This window comes from Hemitrygon akajei, unplaced genomic scaffold (genome assembly GCF_048418815.1).
Source record: "Hemitrygon akajei unplaced genomic scaffold, sHemAka1.3 Scf000034, whole genome shotgun sequence".
Taxonomy (NCBI): Eukaryota; Metazoa; Chordata; class Chondrichthyes; order Myliobatiformes; family Dasyatidae; genus Hemitrygon; species Hemitrygon akajei.
Window position 1 is genome coordinate 6,594,712 of NW_027331920.1, and position 22,395 is coordinate 6,617,106.

Below are 22,395 nucleotides of genomic sequence, written 5' to 3' on the forward strand. Positions count from 1 at the left end.
CAGGTGGATGCTTCCCTGGTGTCATGGATTATTGATTACCTGACTGGCAGACCACAGTACGTGCGCTTGCAACACTGTGTGTCAGACAGAGTGGTCAGCAGCACTGGGGCTCCACAGAGGACTGTCCTGTCTCCCTTTCTCTTCACCATCTACACCTCGGACTTCAACTACTGCACAGAGTCTTGCCATCTTCAGAAGTTTTCTGATAACTCTGCTATAGTTGGATGCATCAGCAAGGGAGATCAGGCTGAGTACAAGGCTACGGTGGGAAACTTTGTCACATGGTGTGAGCAGAATCATCTGCAGCTTAATGTGAAAAAGACTAAGGAGCTGGTGGTGGACCTGAGGAGGGCCAAGGCACCGGTGACCCTTGTTTCCATCAAAAGGGTCAGTGTGGACATGGTGGAGGATTACAAGTACCTGGGGATACGAATTGACAATAAACTGGACTGGTCAAAGAACACTGAGGCCGTCTACAAGAAGGGTCAGAGCCGTCTCTATTTCCTGAGGAGACTGAGGTCCTTTAACATCTGCCGGACGATGCTGAGGATGTTCTATGAGTCTGTGGTGGCCAGTGCTATTATGTTTGCTGTTGTGTGCTGGGGCAGCAGGCTGAGGGTAGCAGACACCAACAGAATCAACAAACTCATTCGTAAGGCCAGTGATGTTGTGGGGGTGGAACTGGACGCTCTGACGGTGGTGTCTGAAAAGAGGATGCTGCATGCCATCTTGGACAATGTCTCCCATCCACTCCATAATGTACTGGTTAGGCACAGGAGGACATTCAGCCAGAGACTCATTTTACCGAGATGCATAGGAAGTCATTCCTGCCTGTAGCCATCAAACTTTACAACTCCTCCCTCGGAGTGTCAGACACCCTGATCCAATAAGCTGGTCCTGGACTTATTTCCACTTGGCATAATTTACTTAGTATTATTTCATTACTTCTGGTTTTATTTTGCTATATTTCTATTCTATTCTTGTTGGTGCAACTGTAACGAAAACCAGAGGACTGGTGGGCAGGTTTTTGGAATGGTGAGGGAGGAATCACCTGCTCCTGAATGTGGCCAAAACCGGGGAGATGTTGATTGATTTTAGGACGAAGAGGACAGTGACGAGTCCTGTATACCTTCTGGGAGAAGACGTCGCGGTGGTGGGGGAGTACAAATACTCGGGGTTCACCTCGGCAGTAGACGTGACTGATAAACCAACACCAAGGCTGTTCACAGGAAGGGGATGCGCGGACTCTATTTTCTAAGGAAGCCGAGATCCGTGAATGTGTGAGGCGGGATGTTGCAGGTCTTTTTCCAGTCTGTTGTAGAGACTGCAGTCTTCTTTGCTGCTCCATGTTGGGGGAGCAGCGTCGGTGCTGGTGATGCAAAATAACCTCATCAGAAAGGCTGGATCCATCCTTGGCAACAACCCGGAGTATTTTGAATCAGTGATGGAGAGGAGGTCGCTCAACAAACTGTTATCCGTTATTGTCAGTCTGTCACATCCTCTCCGTGACCGACTGAGTAGGCAGCGGAGCCCCACTCCCATTTCGAACGGACTCACTCAGCTGCGCCGTCACAAGGATTGTTACAGAAATTCTTTCCCACCAAATGCAATCACAATACAACCGTTCATTTGCTGCAACAGGAGAACACACATCGTAGTTCAATAGTCTCTGCGTTATTATTTAATATATAATTATTGTGTATATTGTTAATCTTTATTTTTAGTAAAGTCTGCACAGTGCTAAGTATGTTTTTAAATGTTGCTGCTGTAACGAAAGAATTCCCCACTCGGGATTAATAGTATTTAATAATAATAATTCTCCACCCCTTTATCACTCTCACCAATCAACTTCTCAGCTCTTCACTCCTCCCCGTCTCCCTGTTTACCCTATCACCTCACATTCCCCCAGATTCTTACTCCCTCCCTTCCCTCCCGGTCCTGAGAAGGGTCTCGGTCTGAAACGCCGACTGTTCTCTCCTCTCCATAGTCGCCGCCTGCCCCCCTGAGTTCCTCCAGCATCTTGTCTGTGTTGCTTTGGATTTCCGCATCTGCAGATTTTCTCTCGTTTGCTCACATGCGCATGCGCAGAGGTCAGAGGCGGTCCGAACTACCGCGCATGCGCTCAGTAGACGAGCGGCTCACAAGGACTGGCTGCAGGTAGGCGGGGTCTCCGGGAGGGAATTAATCTCCGGTGTCTGAAACGCGAAAACGCGATTGAAGGGCTGTTACTGTGAGCTCCTGCCGCACTGGTCCTGCACTCCAGGCCAGCCCCGGTCCGTTCCCTCTTCCTCAGCCCCACGATCCATACCCGGGCCCCGGGGAGCGCTGGAGCCGCCGCCATTTCTGCGGCGCATGCGCATCGCTAGATCGTTCGGTGGCTGACAGACAGGTTTCTCGCTCGTGCGGCCTTTTGGGTAAAGAGGCAGCCATGCCTGACTCTGCCAGCGTTGTCCCGGTACAGTCGGAGGAAATGTGAGCTAATGTCTCTCTCAAACACTGCCGAGGTCCAGCTGTATAAATGCAAGGATTAGTATCTCGGAGCAAAAGTATATTTCCGAGTTAATCTTGGATGAAAAGTCCACCTTCCAATCAATTAAATTGTCAGTTAGTGCTGTATGGCAAAAAAAAATCCTTCCGTCAGATTTAGTTCCCGCTGGGTAAATAACTCATTTGTCCTCGAGGACAAGTGACTTGTGGCTTTCACATCACAAAAGTGCCACACTCGAATGAGAATAACTGCTGCCCTCCCATTTCAGGATTGGGGACATTGACATTAATGGATTCATCACTGTCAATCAGCTGGGCTGGGGATCCGAGTAATTAGAAAATCTCTGGGATTCTATATGTTGTGACAATTGCTCTTTGTAGTGTTGTGGAGCATGGCCAGAACTTGAAATAATCCCAAAGGATAGAGACAAATTGAGCCAAGTCATAGGTTGATTGAACGCAGAAACATCCTCATACAGACAGGAATACAGTCAGAGAATTTGATGGTCAGCCAGGATGACTGATCCGTGCCTTGTTAGAAGATGAGGAGTTCATATAGAGACAGAAATCCACAGTGTAATTACAGGCCCTTCGGCCCACATTGTTGCACCGAATGTGTAACCTATTTGAAAAACTGCCTAGAATTTCCCTACCACATAGGTATTTTTCTAAGCTCCATGTACCTATCTAAAAGTCACTGAAAAGGTCCTATTGTATCCACCTCTCTGTGTGAAAAACATACCTCTGACATCACCCTTGTACCTACTTACAAGCACCTCATGTTAGCCATTTCACTCTTGGGAAAAGGTTTCTTGCTATCCTCACGATCAATGCCCCTCATCATCTTATTCACCTCTATTAGGTCACCTCTCATCTTCCGTCGCTCCGAAGTTCACTCAACCTATTCTTATGAGGCATGCTCTCCAATCCAAACAACAACCTTGTAAATCTCCTCTGCCATCTGTCTATAGTATCCACATCCTTTTTGTATTGAGGGGACCAGAACTGAACACAGGACCAAAAGTGAGGTCTAACTAAGGCCTTATATCTGTAAATCTCCTCTGCCCTCTGTCTATAGTATCCATGTCCTTCCTATATTGAGGGGACCAGAACTGAACAGAGTACCAAAAGTGAGGTCTAACTAAGGCCTTACACCTGTAAATCTCCTCTGCCCTCTGTCTATAGTATCCATGTCCTTCCTGTATTGAGGGGACCAGAACTGAACACAGTACCAAAAGTGAGGTCTAACTAAGTCCTTACATCTGTAAATCTCCTCTGCCCTCTGTCTATAATATCCACGTCCTTCCTGTATTGAGGGACCAGAACTGAACACGGTACAAAAAGTCAGGTCTAACTAAGGCCTTATATCTGGAAATCTCCTCTGCCCTCTGTCTATAGTATCCACGTCCTTCCTGTATTGAGGGACCAGAACTGAACACAGTACCAAAAGTGAGGTCTAACTAAGGCCGTATATCTGTGAATCTCCTCTGCCCTCTGTCTATAGTATCCACGTCCTTCCTGTATTGAGGGGACCAGAACTGAACACAGTACCAAAAGTGGGGTCTGACTAAGGCCTTATATCTGTAAAGTTAACTCAGGGCATTTGAACTCGGTCCCATTGTTGATGAAGGCCTTCTTAACAACACTGTCAACCTGCCCAGCAGCTTTGTGTGCACGATTGACACGGATCCCAAGATCTCACTGATCCTCCACCCTGCCAAGAGTCCTGACATTAATGTTGTATTCTGTCTTCAAATGTGACCTACTGAAAGGAACCACTGGGTTGAACTCCATCTGTCACTTCTCAGCCCAGTTCTGCATCCTATTGATGTCCGGCTGTAACCTCCAGACTATCCACAACAACCCCAACATTTGTGTCACCGACAAACTTACAAACCCACCCTTCTAGAAACATAGGAAACCTACAGCACAATGCAGGCCCTTCGGCCCACTTAGCCCTCTATTTTACTAAGCTCCATGTACCTATCCAAACGTCTCTTCAAAGACCCTATCATATCTGCCTCCACCACCTTTGCCAGCAGCCCATTCCACACACTCACCACTCTCTGAGGAAAAGACTTACCCCTGACATCTCCTCTGTACCTACTCCCCAGCACATGAAACCTGTGTCCTCTTGTGGCAACCGTTTCCGACCTGGGAAAAAGCCTCTGACTATCCACATGATCATGCCTCTCATCATCTTAAACACTACTTCCTCATCAAGGTCATTTGTAAAAGTTACACAGAGGAGGGGTCCCAGAAAAGATCCCTGCTGAACAGCACTGGTCACCATCCTTCATACAGCATCTACATCCACCCTTTGCCTTCTGTAGGCAAGCCAATTCTGGATCCACAAAGCAAGGTCACCTTGGATCCTTGCCTCATTAATTTCTCAATGAGCTTTGCTTGAGGAACCTTATCAAAAGTCTTACTAAAAGCCATGCCCACTACATCCAATGCTCTACCTTCATCACTGTGCTTTGTTGCATCTTCAAAGAATTCAATCTGGTTCGTAAGCCCTTAACAAAGCCATGCTGACTATCCCTGATCAGATTATGTCTCTCCAATTGTCTGAAGTCCTGCCTCCCAGGATCTTCTCCAACAACTTGCCCGCCACTGAAGCAAGCCTCCATGAGATACAGGAGCAGAAGTAGGCCATTCAGCCCATCGAGACTGCACCGCCATTCAATCATGGGCTGATCCAATTCTTCCAGTCATCCGCATTCCGCTGCTTTCACCCAATACCCTTCAATGCCCTGGCTAATCAAGAAACTATCAATCTCTGCCTTAAATACACCCAATGACTTGGCCTCCACAGCCGCTCGTGGCAACAAATTCCACAGATTTACAACCCTCAGACTAAAGTAATTTCTCTGCATCTCAGTTCTGAAAGGTCGTCCTTCAATCCTGAAGTCGTGCCCTCTTGTCCTAGACTCCCCTACCATGGGAAATAACTTTTCCATGTCTAATCTGTTCAGGCCTTTCAATGTTGAGAGTGTTTCTGTGAGAACTCCGTCATTCTCCTGAACTCCAGGGAATACAGCTCAAGAGCTGCCGGACGTTCCTCATGCGGTAACTGTTACGAACACAAAAGTCTCAGCAGTAATGGAACGCCTGGAGTCTGGTTTTGCTGTTAACAAAACACTGTTTTATTAGTAACCACGTCATTTAGTAACTTAAACCAGGTAAATCAAGAGTTAATGCTGTTATGCGTATACAGGTGTAAATGTATAAATCCCCGAACTTCTTCAAGCTTAGGTGGTAAATGATACAGTCTTGCGATGGTGTGGTAAGGAAATTCAATTCGGTCCACGGGATTGAAGTGAGAGAGACAGAGAGAGATGTGTAATCCAAGTAAACAGATGTTGTCAATCCTCCTCGATGTCCTCCAAATCTTCCAAGTTAGCCAAACATGACCAGCTTAAGAGCGCCATCTTCAAGTGATAATCTACCAACCCAAGCAAGGGTGAGACACACCGGTAGATTCCACAGGGTTGCCCTCAAACGCACGAATAGTCATGGGTCGATTCCTCTTAATCGATCCTCAGCCCCACCCTTGTGGGCACTTAAAAATTCAGTGGCAATTCCGCCACCAGCCTTTGTGCATCTGCGTGTCCCAGGAAAGAGACAGTGACGCTTGTTTAAATGCCGGTGTGCTGAACAGCAGCTGTCCATCATGTAGCGTTCTTGTTCTCTCTCTCTCTCTCCCTCCCCCCTCTCCCTCTCCCTCTCTCTCTCCCCCTCCCTCCCTCCCCCTCTCTCCTCCCTCTCCCTCTACTTGCGCTGTACGTCTCTCTCTCTCTCTCTCTCTTACAGGCATGATTCTTAAAGGCACAGTCCATAATGAATAAAACTTAAGATTTCATCGCAGTAACCATTTCATACCTGGAATCATTCTCGTGAATCTTCTCTGAGCCATCACCAATGTCAATATATCCTTTCCAAAATGAGGAGCCCAATCCTGTACACAATACTCCAAGTGTGGTCTCCCGAGTGCCTTATAAAGCCACAACATCACATCACTGCTCTTATATTCTATACCTCTAGAATTTTGCCTTATTCACAACCGGCTCAACCTGGAGGTTCACCTTTAGTGTATCTAGCACAAGGACTCTCAAGTCTCTTTGCATCTCTGCATTTTGAATTCTCTCCCCATCGAAATCATAGTCTGCCCATTTATTTCTTCTACCGAAGTGCATGACCACACACTTTCCAACATTGTATTTCATTTACCACTTCTTTGCTATTCCCCTAAACTATCTAGGTCTCTCTGCAGGCTCTCTGTTTCCTCAACACTACCCGCTCCTCCACCTGTCTTTTTATCATCAGCAAATGTAGCCATAAATCCTTTAATATCATAGTCAAAATCATTGACATGTATCGTAAAAAGCAGCGGTCCCCGACTCTGACCCCTGTGGAACTCCACTGGTAACAGGAAGCCAGCCAGAATAGGATCGTTTATTCCCACTCTCTGTTTTCTGCCGACCAGCCAATGCTCCACCCACTTTAAAAACTTCCCTGTCATATCATGGGCTTTTATCTTGCTAAGCAGCCTCATGTGCAGCACATTGTCAAAGGCCTTCTGAACATCCAAGTACACCACGTCTACTGCGTCTCCTTTGTCTACCCTGCTTGTAATTTCCTCAAAGAATTGCAGTAGGTTTGTCAGGCAGGATTTTCCTTTCAGGAAACCATGCTGGCTTTGGCCGATCTTGTCATGTGCCTCCAGGTACTCCATAATCTTATCTCTAACAATCGATTCCATCAACTGCCAGCCATTGATGTCATGCTAGCAGGTCTATAGTTCCCTTTCTGTTGCCTCTGACCCTTCTTAAATAGCGGAGTAACATTTGCTATTTTCCAGTCATCTGGTACAATGCCAGAATTTATCGATTCTTGAAAGATCATTGTTAATGCCTGCGCAATCTCTCCAGCTATTTTCATCAGAACCCGAGGGTGCATTGCATCAGGTTCTGGAGATTTATCCACCCTCAGACCATTAAACTTCCAGAGCACCTTCTGAGTCATAATTGTCACTGCACAAACTTCACTTCCCTGATAGTCTTGAATGTCTGGTACGCATTCAATTCCTCTTACTTCTCAGCAACTCTCATTACAGTAACTCCAGCGATATTTTGTATTGGTCCTAAATCTACCCTCGGCTCTTTTTACCCTTTATATACTTAAAAAATGCTTTCCATATCTTCTTTGATATTAGTCACCAGCTTCCTCTCATAATTCATCTTTTCCTTCCGAATGACCTTCTGTTTTCTTCTGCAAGTTTTTAAAAGCTTCCCTATCTTCTATCTTCCCACTAGCTCGAGCTTCCTTGTATGTCCTCTTTTGCTTTTACTTTGGCTCTGACTTCACTTGTCAGCCACAGTAGTGTCCTTCTTCCCTTTGAAAATTTCTTCTTATTTGGAATATATCTGTCTTGCATTTCCCTCGTTATTTGCAGAAAATCCACCCATTTCTGCTGTGCTGTCCTTCCTGCAAATGTCCCTTTTCAGTCAACTGCAGCCAGTTCCCCTCTCGTCCATTGTAATTTCCTTTATTCCACTGAAATACTGACATATTGGTTTTATTTTTTCCCTTCTCAAATTTCAACGTGAATTTGATCATATTGGGATCACCCAGTCCAGCACAGCCGATCCCCGAGTGGGCTCAACAACCAGCTGTTCTAAAAAGCCATCCCTCAGACATTCTACAAATTCTTTCTCTCGAGGTCCTCCCAATTCACGTTCATGTTAAAATCGCCAATGATTATCATGACATTGCCTTTCTGACAGGCCTTTTCTATCTCCTGTAATCCACATCCCGACTGCTGTTTGGAGATCTGTATACAACTGCCATTAGGGTCCTTTTACCCTTGCCATTTCTTAAATCAACCCGTGGAGACTCATGACCCTATCATGTGGATAGGGTGGTGAAGAAAGCTTTTGGTATGCTGGCCTTTATAAATCAGAGCATTGAGTATAGGAGTTGGGATGTAATGCTAAAACTGTACAAGGCATTGGTAAGCCCGAATTTGGAGTATTGTGTACAGTTCTGGTCACCGAATTATAGGAAAGATATCAACAAAATAGAGAGAGTACAGAGAAGACTTACTAGAATGTTACCTGGGTTTCAGCACCTAAGTTACAGGGAAAGGCTGAACAAGTTAGGTCTTTATTCTTTGGAGCGTAAAAGGTTGAGGGGGACTTGATAGAGGTATTTAAAATAATGAGGGGGATAGATTGAGTTGATGTGGATAGGCTTTTTCCATTGTGAATAGGGGAGATTCAAACAAGAGGACATGATTTGAGAGTTAGGGGGCAAAAGTTTAAGGGTAACACAAGAGGAAATTTCTTTGCTCAGAGAATGGTAGCTGTGTGGAACGAGCTTCCAGTATAAGTGGTAGAGGCAGGTTCGGTATTGTCATTTAAAGTAAAATTGGATAGGTACATGGACAGGAAAGGAATGGAGGGTTATGGGCTGAGTGTGGGTCGGTGGGACTAGGTGTGTGTAAGCGTCGGCACGGACTAGAAGGGCCGAGATGGCCTGTTTCCGTGCTGTAATTGTTATACGGTTAGATGGTTACACCTTACAATCCTATGTCATCTCTTTCCAATGATTTAATATTATTTTTATCCATAGAGCCACACCACCCTCTCTGCCCAGTAACCTATCATTATGATACACCGTGTAATCTTCAACGTTCAACTCCCAATGGCAGCCACCTTTTATACAAGTTTCAGAGATTGTCCAATTTGCCAATCTGCAGCTGAATTTCAAGATCGTCCATTTTAATCCTTATGCTCTGTACATTCAAATAACACTCTCAGCCCGGGATTTGTTGCTTTCTGTTTTAACTGCCCCACATCTCTATTGCCCTGTTCCTCATGCCACTGGCTTTGATTGCCTCATCTCCTGACCATTCTTTCTACAATCTCTGTTGTACGCGATCTTCGATTTATTTCTGTTTCCCTTTTCCTCAGCCCCATCACTCCGATTCCCATCCCCACGCCAAATCAGTTTAAACCCTCCCTAACAGCTGTATTAAATGTGCCGGCTAGGATACTGGACCCCTTAGGGTTCAGGTGTAACCCGTCCTCTTTGTACAGGTCGTACCTCCCCCAGAAGAGGCCCCAGTGATCCAGGAATCTTAAGCCCTGCCCCTTACACCAGTCTCTCAGCCACACATTAATACCCCTGATCATGCTATTCTTGCTCTCGCTAGCACGTGGCACAGGCAGCAATCCCGAGATTACTACCCTAGAGGTCCTGCCTTTCAGCTTCCTACCGAACTCCCTGAATTCTCTCCTCACGCCCTCCTCCCTTTGTCTACCTGTGTCATTTATACCAACGTGTACCGAGACTTCTGGCTGGTCACCCTCTCCCTTCAGAATACTCTGCACCCGATCTGAGAGATCCCGTACCCTGGCACCTGGGAGGCAACACACCACGCGTGTATCTCTGTCAGGCTTGCAGAACCTCCTGTCCGTTCCCCTCACTATTGAATCCTGTGACTACTGCATTCCTCATCTTCCTCTTTCCCTTCTGCACCACGGAACCAGGCTCAGCGCCAGAGACCCGATCGTCATGGTCGTCCTCTGTCAGGTCATCCCCCCTCAACCGCATCCAAAGCGAGGTAACGATTACTGAGGGAGATGGCCACTGGGGCACTTTCCACTCACTGGTTTATAATTTCTAGGTTCCCTCTACTCCATTCCCTTAACAAGGGAACAATGCCTTCCAATCCTCTGGTACATCTCCCTTCCTGAGTGGTAATACAAAAGTCATTGCCAGAGGCTCAGCAATCTCCTACCTCGCTTCCCACAGTAGCCCGGGGTATATCTCAGGTTGAGTTGCTCCAGCTTGAATTGATCTGGGTAAAATTGTGATGCCAGAGCTCACATTGAGAGGAGATCTTACAGAAACATGTAAAATTATGAAAGGGGTAGATAAGCCAGAGGCAGGAAAGTTCCTTCCACTGGTAGGTGAGGCTAGTACGAGAGGACATTGCCTCAAGATTGGGGGATGTGGGATGGAGATGAGGAGGAACTGCTTCTCCCAGAGAGTGGTGAGTCTGTGGATTTCTCTGCCCAGTGAAACAGTGGAGGCTACCTCAGTAAATGTATTTGAAACAACGTTTTATAGATTTTTGCATCGTAGGGGAATTAAGGGTTATGGCGAAACGGCAGTTAGATGGAGATGAGTCCATGGCCAGATCTGCCATGATCTAATTAAATGTCGGAGCAGGCTGGACCGGCTGTGTTTTCACCACAAACTAAAATCCCACCTGAAATATTCTCCTTCACCCGTTGATGTATTTTGCATTGTTGTTGATCCTTGGAGATAAAGATGTACCTCATTCCAGTTGGAATTGTATCTGTGTCTGAAATGAAGTTTTCTATTGTAACTCAGTGTTATCCACAGGAACCGGGTGCTGAGAACACACCAGCATTTGTTTACTGGAGATCAGTTCTTCAACTGCATTGAGTGTACAAGGGATTCAAACGTCTGGACTGTCTGAATTGCCAGATGATTGATCGCAGTGAGATATCATTCTCCTTCTCTCAGTGTGGGAGGGGATTCACTCACAGCCTACCCACAGACAGGCCAGTGAGTTCACTGTGGGGAGAGGCCATTCACCTGCTCTGTGTGAGGGAGGGGATCTACTCAGTCATCCAGTCTGAAGATACATCAGCAAGTTCACACCACAGTGAGATGCTCCGCCTGTTCTGACTGCGGGAAGCAATTCATTCTGTCATCGATGCTGAAGATATATCCAAAAATTCACCAGAGAGGAGACGTTTCTCAGAGTGTGGGAAGGCACTGACACAATCAACCACACTACAGCAAGTTCACACGGTGCCATGGCTGTTCCCCACCTCTGAATGGCGAACGGATTCATTTAGTCATCTCAACTGAACGAACGTCACCAGTTCACACTGAGAAGATGCCGTTCACCTGCTCAGACTGTGGGAAGGAGTTCACTTCGTCATCTCAACTGAAGGTACACGGGCGAGTTCACACTGGGGAGAGGCCGTTCACCTGCTCAGACTGTGGGAAGCGATTCACTCGGTCATCTCACCTACTGAGCCACCAGCTGGTTCACACTGGGGAGAAACCGTTCATCTGCTCAGAATGTGGGAAGGCATTCACTCGGTCATCTCAACTACAGGAACATCAGCAAACTCACACTGGGAAGAAACCGTTCAGCTGCTCAGAATGTGGGAAGGGATTCACTCGGTCATCTGACCTGAAGGTACATCAGCAAGTTCATACTGGGGTGAGTCCGTTCACCTGCTCTGAATGTGGGAAAGGATTCACGCACTCATCCAAACTACAGAGACACTTGCTGGTTCACACTGGGGAGAGGCCATTCACCTGCTCTGAATGTGGGAAGGGATTCACTCAGTCATCCAAACTACAGACACACTGGCTGGTTCACACCGGGGAGAAACCGTTTGCCTGCTCCGTATGTGAGAAAGGATTTACACGTTCATCTCAACTGAAGGAACATCAGCGAATTCACACTGGGGAGAAACCATTCACTTGCTCAGACTGTGGGAAGGAGTTCGCTCGTGCAGCTCAGCTGAGCGTACATCAACGATTTCACACTGGGGAGAAACCATTCAGCTGCTCTGAATGTGGGAAGAGATTCACTGTGTCATCTGACATGAAAATACATCAGCGAGTTCATACTGGGGAGAGGCCGTTCACCTGCTCGGACTGTGGGAAGCGATTCATTCGGTCATCTGAACTGAACACACATCAGTGCTTTCACACTGGGGAGAAACCATTCATTTGCTCAGACTGTGGGAAAAGATTCACTCTGTCATTTCGTCTACTGAGGCACCAGTTAGTTCACACTGGGGAGAAACCGTTCATCTGCTCAGACTGTGGGAAGGAGTTCGCTCGATCATCTGGCTTGAAAGTGCATCAGCGAGTTCACACTGGGGAGAGGCCGTTCACCTGCTCAGACTGTGGGAAGGAGTTTGCTGGGTCATCGGACTTGAAAATACATCTGCGAGTTCACATTGGGGACAGGCCGTTCACCTGCTCTGTGTGTGGGAAGGGATTCACTCACTCATCCACCCTACAGAGACACCAGCTGGTTCACACTGGGGAGAGGCCATTCACCTGTTCTGAATGTGGGAAGGGATTCACTCAGTCATCCAACCTTTTGTCACACCAGCGAATCCACACTGGGGAGAGGCCGTTCACCTGCTCAGATTGTGGGAAGGCATTCACTCACTCATCCACCCTTTTGTCACATCAGCGAATCCACACTGGGGAGAGGCCATTCACCTGCCCTGAATGTGGGAAGGGATTCACTCGGTCATCCAAGCTACAGAGACACCAGTTAGTTCATACTGGGGAGAAACCATTCACTTTCTCAGATTGTGGGAAGGGATTCACTTAGTCATCTGACTTGAAGCTGCATCAGCGAGTTCACACTGGGGACAGACCGTCAGACTATAAGATATAAGACCAGAATGAGGCTGTTTACCCCATCGAGTCTGTTCTGTCATTTTATCGTGGCTGATCCAAATTTCCTCTCTGCTCCAATCACCTGTCTTGTCCCCGTATCCCTTCATGCCCGGATCAATCAAGATTCTATCCACCTCTGCCCTAAATGTACATAAAGAATTGGCCTCCACAGCTGCCTGTGGCACGGAATTCCGCAGATTCACCACTCTCTGTCCGTTCTCTGTCATCTCCGTTCTGAAAGGACACCCCTCTATTCTGATGCTCTGTTCCCTGGTCGTAGACTCTTCCACCACAGGAAGCATCCTTTCCACATCCACTCTATCAAGCCCTTCCACAGTTTGATAAGTTTCAATGAGATCAGCCCTAATCCCTCTGCTGATACAGGCTCAGGCCCATTAAACACTCTTCATATGACAATCCATTCAATCCTGGAATCTGTTTTTGTGAACATACTTTGAACCTTCTCCAGTTTCAGCACATCCTTTCTAAGATAAGCGGCCCAAACCTGTACTCCAAGTGAGGCCTCACCAGTGATTACCAACTTCCCAAATTACATCCTTGCTTATATATTGTAGATCTCTGAAATGAATGCTAACGTTGCATTTGCCTTCCACACCACAGACTCATTAGCTGTTAGGGAATCCTGAACATGGACTCCCCGTGTCCCTTTGCACCTCAGTTGTTTGGTATTTTCTGCCCATTTCGAAGAAGTTAACACTTTCATTTCTTCTATCAAAATGCATGAACATACACTTCCCAGCACTGTATTCCATCTGCTGTTTTTTCCCCATTCTCTAAATCTATCTCAGTCCTTCTGTACCCTCTCTACCGAAAACTACCTGCCCCTCCTCATGTCTTCATATCGTCTGCAAACCTTGTAACAAAGCCAGCAATTCTGTCTTCCAAACTATTGGAGTATAACACAAATCACCAGTCCGAACACAGAGCCCTGAGGAACACCACTAGTAACTGGCAGCCAACCAGAGATGGCTCCCTTTATTCCCAGTCTTTGCCTCCTACCATTCAGCTTGTCACGGTCCGGTCCGTGACGTCTGCGTTCCGGTTCACGGTCCGGTCCGTGGACTCTGGACTCCGGGTCTTCTGGCTGTCCATTGTTTCAGTTGGGCTTAATCACAGGCACCTGATTCTCAAATTGGGGCTGGAATATAAGTCGCCCTGGGTTCAAGTGTGGTTGCTGGTTCATCTTGTCAGTATCCTGTTCTCGCCTCTGTGGGGTTCGTCTTGACAGTATCCTCTCCTTGCCTCCGTTGGGTAAGATAGGCCTGAGGCTGGACTGTTCCCTTCCCTTCCCCTTCTTTCAGCAACCCACGCCTGAAGCCTTGCCTGCAACCTCATCTGCGTCCTCCCCTGTTATCACTGTCAAGTTTAACCGCTGGAGTGAGACTGGAGCCTTGCCCCGCCAACAGAAGAAACTATCTATCTAGGAGCTTGGAACTGTCTTTGTGTCCCCGTGTTTAGTGTCCGTGTATGAGTCCCGGCCCTACGTCCTGTCCCCGAGGAGGGGTCCTGACTCTACGTAAAGCCCCGGCCCTACGTCCTGTCCCCAAGGAGGGGTCCTGACTCTGTGTAAAGCCCCGACCCTACGTCCTGTCCCCAAGGAGGGGTCGTGACTCTGTGTAAAGCCCCGGCCCTACGTCCTGTCCCCAAGGAGGGGTCCTGACTCTGTGTAAAGCCCCGGCCCTACGTCCTGTCCCCAAGGAGGGGTCCTGACTCTGTGTAAAGCCCCGGCCCTACGTCCTGTCCCCAAGGAGGGGTCCTGACTATATGTAAAGCCCCGGCCCTACGTCCTGTCCCCAAGGAGGGGTCCTGACTATATGTAAAGCCCCGGCCCTACGTCCTGTCCCCAAGGAGGGGTCCTGACTATATGTAAAGCCCCGGCCCTACGTCCTGTCCCCAAGGAGGGGTCCTGACTCTATGTAAAGCCCCAGCCCTACGTCCTGTCCCCAAGGAGGGGTCCTGACTCTATGTAAAGCCCCGGCCCTACTTCCTGTCCTCAAGGAGTGGTCCTGACTCTATGTAAAGCCCTGGCCCTACGTCCTGTCCCCAAGGAGGGGTCCTGACTCTGTGTAAAGCCCCGGCCCTACGTCCTGTCCCCAAGGAGGGGTCCTGACTCTGTGTAAAGCCCCGGCCCTACGTCCTGTCCCCAAGGAGGGGTCCTGACTATATGTAAAGCCCCGGCCCTACGTCCTGTCCCCAAGGAGGGGTCCTGACTATATGTAAAGCCCCGGCCCTACGTCCTGTCCCCAAGGAGGGGTCCTGACTATATGTAAAGCCCCGGCCCTACGTCCTGTCCCCAAGGAGGGGTCCTGACTCTATGTAAAGCCCCAGCCCTACGTCCTGTCCCCAAGGAGGGGTCCTGACTCTATGTAAAGCCCCGGCCCTACGTCCTGTCCCCAAGGAGGGGTCCTGACTCTGTGTAAAGCCCCGGCCCTACGTCCTGTCCCCAAGGAGGGGTCCTGACTCTGTGTAAAGCCCCGGCCCTACGTCCTGTCCCCAAGGAGGGGTCCTGACTCTGTGTAAAGCCCCGGCCCTACATCCTGTCCCCAAGGAGGGGTCCTGACTCTGTGTAAAGCCCCGGCCCTATGTCCTATCCCCAAGGAGGGGTCCTGACTCTGTGTAAAGCCCCGGCCCTATGTCCTATCCCCAAGGAGGGGTCCTGACTCTGTGTAAAGCCCCGGCCCTACGTCCTGTCCCCAAGGAGGGGTCCTGACTCTGTGTAAAGCCCCGGCCCTACATCCTGTCCCCAAGGAGGGGTCCTGACTCTGTGTAAAGCCCCGGCCCTACGTCCTGTCTCCAAGGAGGGGTCCGGACTCTATGTAAAGCCCCGGCCCTACGTCCTGTCCCCAAGGAGGGGTCCTGACTCTGTGTAAAGCCCCGGCCCTACGTCCTGTCCCCAAGGAGGGGTCCTGACTCTGTGTAAAGCCCCGGCCCTACGTCCTGTCCCCAAGGAGGGGTCCTGACTCTGTGTAAAGCCCCGGCCCTACATCCTGTCCCCAAGGAGGGGTCCTGACTCTGTGTAAAGCCCCGGCCCTACGTCCTGTCCCCAAGGAGGGGTCCTGACTCTGTGTAAAGCCCCGGCCCTACGTCCTGTCCCCAAGGAGGGGTCCTGACTCTGTGTTCTGTGTTCCCATGCTCGGGTCCAAGGCTCAGTAGGAAGACTGTTTGCCGCTACTCGAGTGGACTGTCGTTGTTTGTCGTTCCGTGTCCAAGTCCAGTCCAAGTCTCAGGCTCCGTGTCAAGTCCAGTCCGGGTCAAAGTCTCCGAGGAGGTTTCCAGTCCGTGTTCGAGGCTCCGAGGAGGTTCCCAGTCCTGTTAACTTGCCACGTCCAGTCCTTGTCTGGAACCGGAGTCCGAGCCCGAGTCAAGACCCAGGTTCCGGGTCCCCGTCCAGTCTCTGACTCGGAATCCTTGTCCAGGTTCCTAGTTCCCAGTTCTTAGTTCCTCGTCCAGGACTCACCTTCCTACTCTGGTCCTAGCCCATGCCCTGTCACTTAGTCTTGTCCAGGGCCTGTGTCTTGTCTAGTGTCGTTTCTTCCCCACTTCTTTCCTGATACACCTAGTCCTCTCCCTAGTACTTCAGGGTCTGTGTCTTGCATTTGGGTCCGTTCCCAACGCCCACAGCCACTGTTTAATCCATGCCAGAGTCTCCACTGTAACACCGTGGGTTTATTCAGCAGCCTAGTGTGTTGCTTTGTCAAAGGCCTTCTGAAAATCCAAGTATACAACATCTATTTCTTCATTCGGGTTGCTTTTCCAGCTTCACGAGTTTCACTTGAGGAAACTTTGTTGATCCTGCTTGTTGCTTCTTCCAAGAATGCCAACAGATTTGTCAGGCAAGATTTCCCCTTGAGGAAACTTTGCTGACGTTGGAGAAATAGAAGGCTCGAAGACAAATAGAGGGCTATGGGTAACCCTAGGTAATTTCTGAGGTAAGGGCATGTTCGGCACAGCCTGTATTGTGCTGTAGGTTTTCTATGTTTCTGTGGCATATGGTCTTCAGTCGAAGATTAAAGGCAGAGCCTTGCAGCAGTTTTTTTCCGTTGGACCTTTGAGCAGCGGCCAGTCAGCATTTGGGTTGCTCAGCAAGAATTGAAAGTTGTGCAGGAGCGAGTGGAGCGGTCAGTGTCAGAGTGAATGGAGTCCGAGTGGAGCGGTCAGTGTCAGAGTGAATGGAGTCCGAGTGGAGCGGTCAGTGTCAGAGTGAATGGAGTCCGAGTGGAGCGGTCAGTGTCAGAGTGAATGGAGTCCGAGTGGAGTGGTCAGTGTCAGAGTGAATGGAGTCCGAGTGGAGATTCTGAGGCTTTAGCTGTCAGTGATGGGAGCCTTCAGTCAGAGAAGGTGTAATTAAGCTGAAGGTAGAGATTTTTTGCCCCCTTCTTTTCAGTTGCTCAATGAGAACAGTAGAGATTACAGTCGGGGTAGTGGAAAGCTCCTCTTGTGGGATGCGGGAAACCAGGGGCACCTCCAGTGTCCCTGATCACTACACCTTCGGGAAGTGGATCCGGCTGCAGCTTCTAACAACCTGCATTAAGAGGCTGGAACTGGATGAACACCAGATCATTCTGGAGGCTTCAGGGCTGATAGATGGGATGTTTAGAGAGGTGGTTACACCCAAAGTGCAGGACACAGGAAACTGCGGGACAGCCAGGGAAAGGAAAGGGGTGAAACAGCCATACAGAGTACCCCTGTGGTCATCCCCTCAACAACTGGGGTATCGTTCTGGATACTGTTGCGGGGTGTGGGGGTGATCCAGCCAGGGAAAGTCACAGCCACTGGGTCTCTGTCTCTGTGACTCAGAAGGGAAGAGGGGAGAAGAGTCGAGCTGTGTGGTAGGTGATGCATCCATTAAGGAAACGGACTGGATTCTGTGGGTGAGAACGAGATTTCAGGATGGTCCTGTGTGCCATGGGTCCGGGACATCTCTGGTCGAGTGTTCAGCATTCTTAAGGAAGGGGAATAGTGAACGTCGTCCACGTGGGTACCAATAATATGAGCAGGTGGAGTATTGAGGTTCAACAAAAGGGGTTCAGGGAGTGTGGTGCTAAGTTCAAGGGTTGTAATCTTGGGATTGCCACTGTGCCACGTGCCAGAAACAGGAAGACTCAGGAATCGGTGCAGGAGGGAAGGTATAAGATTTTCAGATTATTTGAGCCAGCGAGGATTGCGGTGTTGCGTTGAGGGAGAGGATGGCATCGTTGATGGAGGGTGGAGCAGGCCGTTCTCTCTCTCTCACACACAAACATATGCAGTGTGGGTATGGAGCGTAAGGAAGAGCGGGTTGAGTGGGAGAAGAGTGAGAAGGGGAATGAGGAGGATGAGGTTAGGGCTCCTTCTCAAAGACCCAGACTCACCCACCCCTCCCCCTCTGGAATTGGTCCCATTCCGTACCCCAGGCTGGGGGTGAGCATTGAGTTGCCTTGCCAACCAGAAAATGAATGGTTCAACAACATCTGGTTAACACACTTTGATAATAAATTTACGTTGAGCTTGATGATTGAAATGTACTGTTTGTAAAACGTGTACTGATGAGAAATGGTCTCAGTGAAGGTCCGAGAGTGGAAAATGAATCGGTGTTCAGCCCCACTGCTCCGTGCCAGACAAGAACCCCTATCGGAGTCTGTCTCATCTCTCTGTGCTTGACACATCTCCCTCTAATGTTTCCTCTCTCTGTACCTGTCCCAGTGTCTTTCATTTCCCTTTTCAACCACTTTCTCCTGTCTTCTCCCCATAACCTTTGACATCCTTAATAATCATGCACTGATTAACTTGTGTTTTAAATAAAACCTGTGACGAGCAAATCAAGATGAAATGGGGTCGAGAGTTGACCCCCCTGTGAACTATGCTGCTAATGAGAGAGAGAGAGAAGGGGGGGGGGGATGCGCCCAGCGCCGATGAGAGACATGATTTAATATTATGGCTCCTTGGCTGATTGTTTACCTTTGCTCCAAGGACACTTTTGCCTGCTTGTAAGATTCTTGCAGAGACAGCAAGGCGGAGCCGGTTTGATGGACAGCCGGTGTCCAGCAAGTGATGATAAAAAGCCGCTCTGCTGAGACACAGGCAGACACACCACGAGACACTGAAACAGCGTTGTGCACCCATGTGAAGGTGGGGGTTTGGAGGATCGATCAGAGGCTCACAGTGTGTGAAAGGTGCGACCGGTGGGGGCTTGTTTGTGTGTCCACCCTTGCCTGGGTGACAGGTCCACCACTGAAGAACGGTCGTACATGGTCAGAGTCGAGGACCACAACAGGACAGGAAGCCAACGGACAGTTCGATGGTAACGTGTCTCTCTCTCTCTCCCTCCCTCCCTCTCTCTCTCTCTCCCTCCCCCTCTCTCTCCCTCCCCCTCTCTCTCCCTCCCTCTCTCTCTCTCTCCCTCCCTCTCTCTCTCCCTCCCTCTCTCTCTCTCTCCCTCCCCCTCTCTCTCCCCTCCCTCCCTCCCTCTCTCCTTCCCTCCCTCTCTCCCTCCACCTAAACTGAACTGAACTCTTCACCATCGTAAGACTATCCATTTACCCCGAGACTTTGAAAGAGCTTGGTTTTAATTCCTATTTCCACACTTCTGTGCATATCATTGCTAACCTGTTTCACATATTTGCATTTTTATAAGACTGTATTGCTTAGTTTACTAATAAATACTATTAGCTGCAGTAATACCAGACTCCAAAGTGTGTTCCATTTCTGCCGGTTCGGTAACCCGGTCACGGGGTACGTGACAAACTGATGACTTGGCCTCCGAGCCGGCCATGACAATGATTTTCACAGGATCACTACCTGCAAATCATTGTGGGCAGGTGTTTTCAGGGAAATGCACGGCAGAAATGTCGCAAATGTTCAGGGAACACTGGCATGGCGTTCTGCACAGGTATGTTTCATTGATGCAGGGAGCACACGGTGGGGTAGAAGAACCATCGTGTACAAAGGATGTAGAAAATCTAGTTAAGAAGAACAGAAAAGCTTATGGAAGCTCCAATAAACTGAGTACAGATGGATTTCTAGAGAATTACAAGGTTACCTGGAAGGAGTGTAAGTGTGAATTAGGAGAGTCAGAAGGGGCCATGAGAAGCCCTTGGTGAGCAGGATTAAGGAAAACACCAAGGCATTCTCCAAGTATGTGAAGAGCAAGAGGATGAGCAATGTGATCGTAGGACCAATAGAGTGCAATACCTGAGTTAGATCAGGTAGCAGAGGTACTTAATGAATAGTTTGCTTCAGTATTCACCAGGGAAGGGGACCTTCACAATTGTGGGGATGACTTACAGCGGATTGAAATGCTTGAGCATATAGACATTGAGAAGGAGGACGTGCTGGAGCACTGGAAAGATATTAAGTTAGACAAGTCGCTGGGGCCAGGTGAGATCTACCCCAGGCTACTGTGGGAAGAGAGGGAGAAAATTGCAGAGCCTCTGGCGATGATCTTTGCATTATCAACCAGGACGGGAGAAGTACCAGAGGACTGCAAGTTAGCAAATTCTGTCTTCAAATTTGACCAACCAAATATTAATGGTGAAACTCTTGGCAGTGTCGAGGATCTGTGTCCAATAGGAACTCAAAGCTGCTCCGCAGGTTGACCGTGTTGTTAGAAAGGCGTATGGTGTGTTGGACTTCATCAATTGTGGGATTGAATTCAAGAGCCATGAGGCAATGTTACAGGGATATAAACCCTTAGTTCCACACCACTTGGAGCACTCTGTTCATTTCTGGAGACCTCACTACAGGAAGGATGTGGATACTACAGAGAGAGTGCAGAGCAGCGTTACAAAGATCTTGCCTGGATTGGAGAGCATGTCTTGTGAGAATAGATTGAGTGAACTTGGCCTTTCCTTCTTGGAGCGACGGAGGACGAGAGGTGACCTGACCGAGGTGTATAAGATGACGAGGGGTTTGATAGTGTGGATAGCCAGAGGCTTTTCCCCAGCGTTGAAATGGCTAACACGAGGGGGCATCGTTTTAAGGTGCTTGGAAATAGGTACAAGGGGAGATGTCAGAGGTACGTTTCACACACAGAAGGGAGCATGGGACGCATTTCCAGTGAAGGTGGTAGAGGCGGATACAACAGGGTCTGTTAAGAGACTCTTATATAGGTACCGTACACGGAGCTTAAAAATAGAGGGCTGTACGGTAGGGAAATTCTGAATTAGGATACATGGTCGACACAACATTGTGGGCAGAAGCGCCTGTAATGTGCTGTGGATTACTATGTTCTATGGTCACTCTCCGCTGCTATCAGATTTTTCTTCTCCAGCCCTTGACCTTTCCCACCCGCCTGGCTTCAACGATCACATTCTAGCTAATCCCTTTCCCCTCTGATTATCCTGCACACCTTTTGATTCTGGCATTTCCCCCGTCCTTCTCAGTGCTGAAGAAGGGACTCGTCCCGAACCGCCGGCAGTTTATTCTTTTGCACAGATGCTGCCTGAGCTGCTGAGTTCCTTCAGCGTTTTGAGTGAGTGGCTTTGGATTTCCAACATTCGCAGACTCTCCCGTGTTCGCTCCAGGATTCGCCGTGACCAGGAGATCACATAGGCAAGCGTAAGGGTCGAAACCTTCCCGAAAATCACGCCTGCGCTCGGTAAACGAAAGGCTGATTGACCTGGCAGCATGTCGGAGCGGCACTACGGGCGGAGATTTCCCGCGACTGAGGGACAATTACTGTGAGATGCCGACACACCATGGATCCGCATCCCGGGACAGTCCGGGTCCTTCCCCTCTCTCTCGGCCCCACGATCCAGATGAATGAATTCACTTTATTTCTGACATCCTTCTCATACATGAGGAGTAAAATTCTTTTCGTTAAAGTAATAATAATAAATGAAATAAAAATAATAGTAATGAACAAATAAACCAATCACAGTATACAGATATTGAAGAGATTTTAAAAATGTGCAAAAACAGAAATACATTATATTAAAAAAGTGAGGTAGTGTCCAAGGGTACAATGTCCATTCAGGAATCGGATGGCAGAGGGGAAGAAGCTGTTCCTGAACCGCCTAGTGTGTGTCTTCAGGCTCCTGTACCTCCTACCTGATAGTAACAGTAAGAAAAGAACATGCCCTGGGTGCTGGATGTACCCAGAAGAAGCCAGAATAAAAATATGGGGAGGGGAAAGAGGCTAGCTGGAAGGTGGCAGGTGGGTGGGAAAGGTCAAGGGTTGGAGAAGAAATAATCTGGTCGGTGAGGAGAGTGCACCAGAGGGGAGAGAGAGAGGAGGAGGAGGGGACCCGGCGGATGTAATAGGCAGGTGAGAAGTAAGAGTGTGGAATAGAGGAAGTCGGGGGTGGGGGTGGGTTTGGTCTATCAGAAGGCGAGATCAATATTCACGCATCAGGTTGGAGTACTCAGACCGAATATAAAATGTTGCATCTCCACCCAGACGGGGGAATTCATCCCGGCACAAGAGGAGGC

General features: G+C 48.8%; 1 protein-coding gene across 2 annotated transcripts; it reads left to right on the forward strand.

The window, feature by feature from the left end:
* The first annotated feature begins 2,120 nt into the window (after nt 1-2,120).
* On the forward strand, nt 2,121-21,742 carry LOC140719998 (uncharacterized). 2 transcript variants are annotated; one of them, XR_012097069.1, is made up of 2 exons: nt 2,121-2,157; nt 21,489-21,742. XR_012097069.1 is itself a non-coding variant. In XM_073034909.1 (2 exons), exon 2 carries the CDS (start codon nt 11,429-11,431, stop codon nt 12,896-12,898), a length of 1,470 nt encoding a protein of 489 aa, XP_072891010.1. In that variant the 5' UTR covers nt 2,134-2,157; nt 10,906-11,428; the 3' UTR covers nt 12,899-14,287. The 2 variants fall into 2 exon arrangements, 1 of the variants encoding a protein (XP_072891010.1); XM_073034909.1 differs by lacking the exon at nt 21,489-21,742 and adding an exon at nt 10,906-14,287 and having other exon boundaries at nt 2,134-2,157.
* Nucleotides 21,743-22,395: the final 653 nt, after the last annotated feature.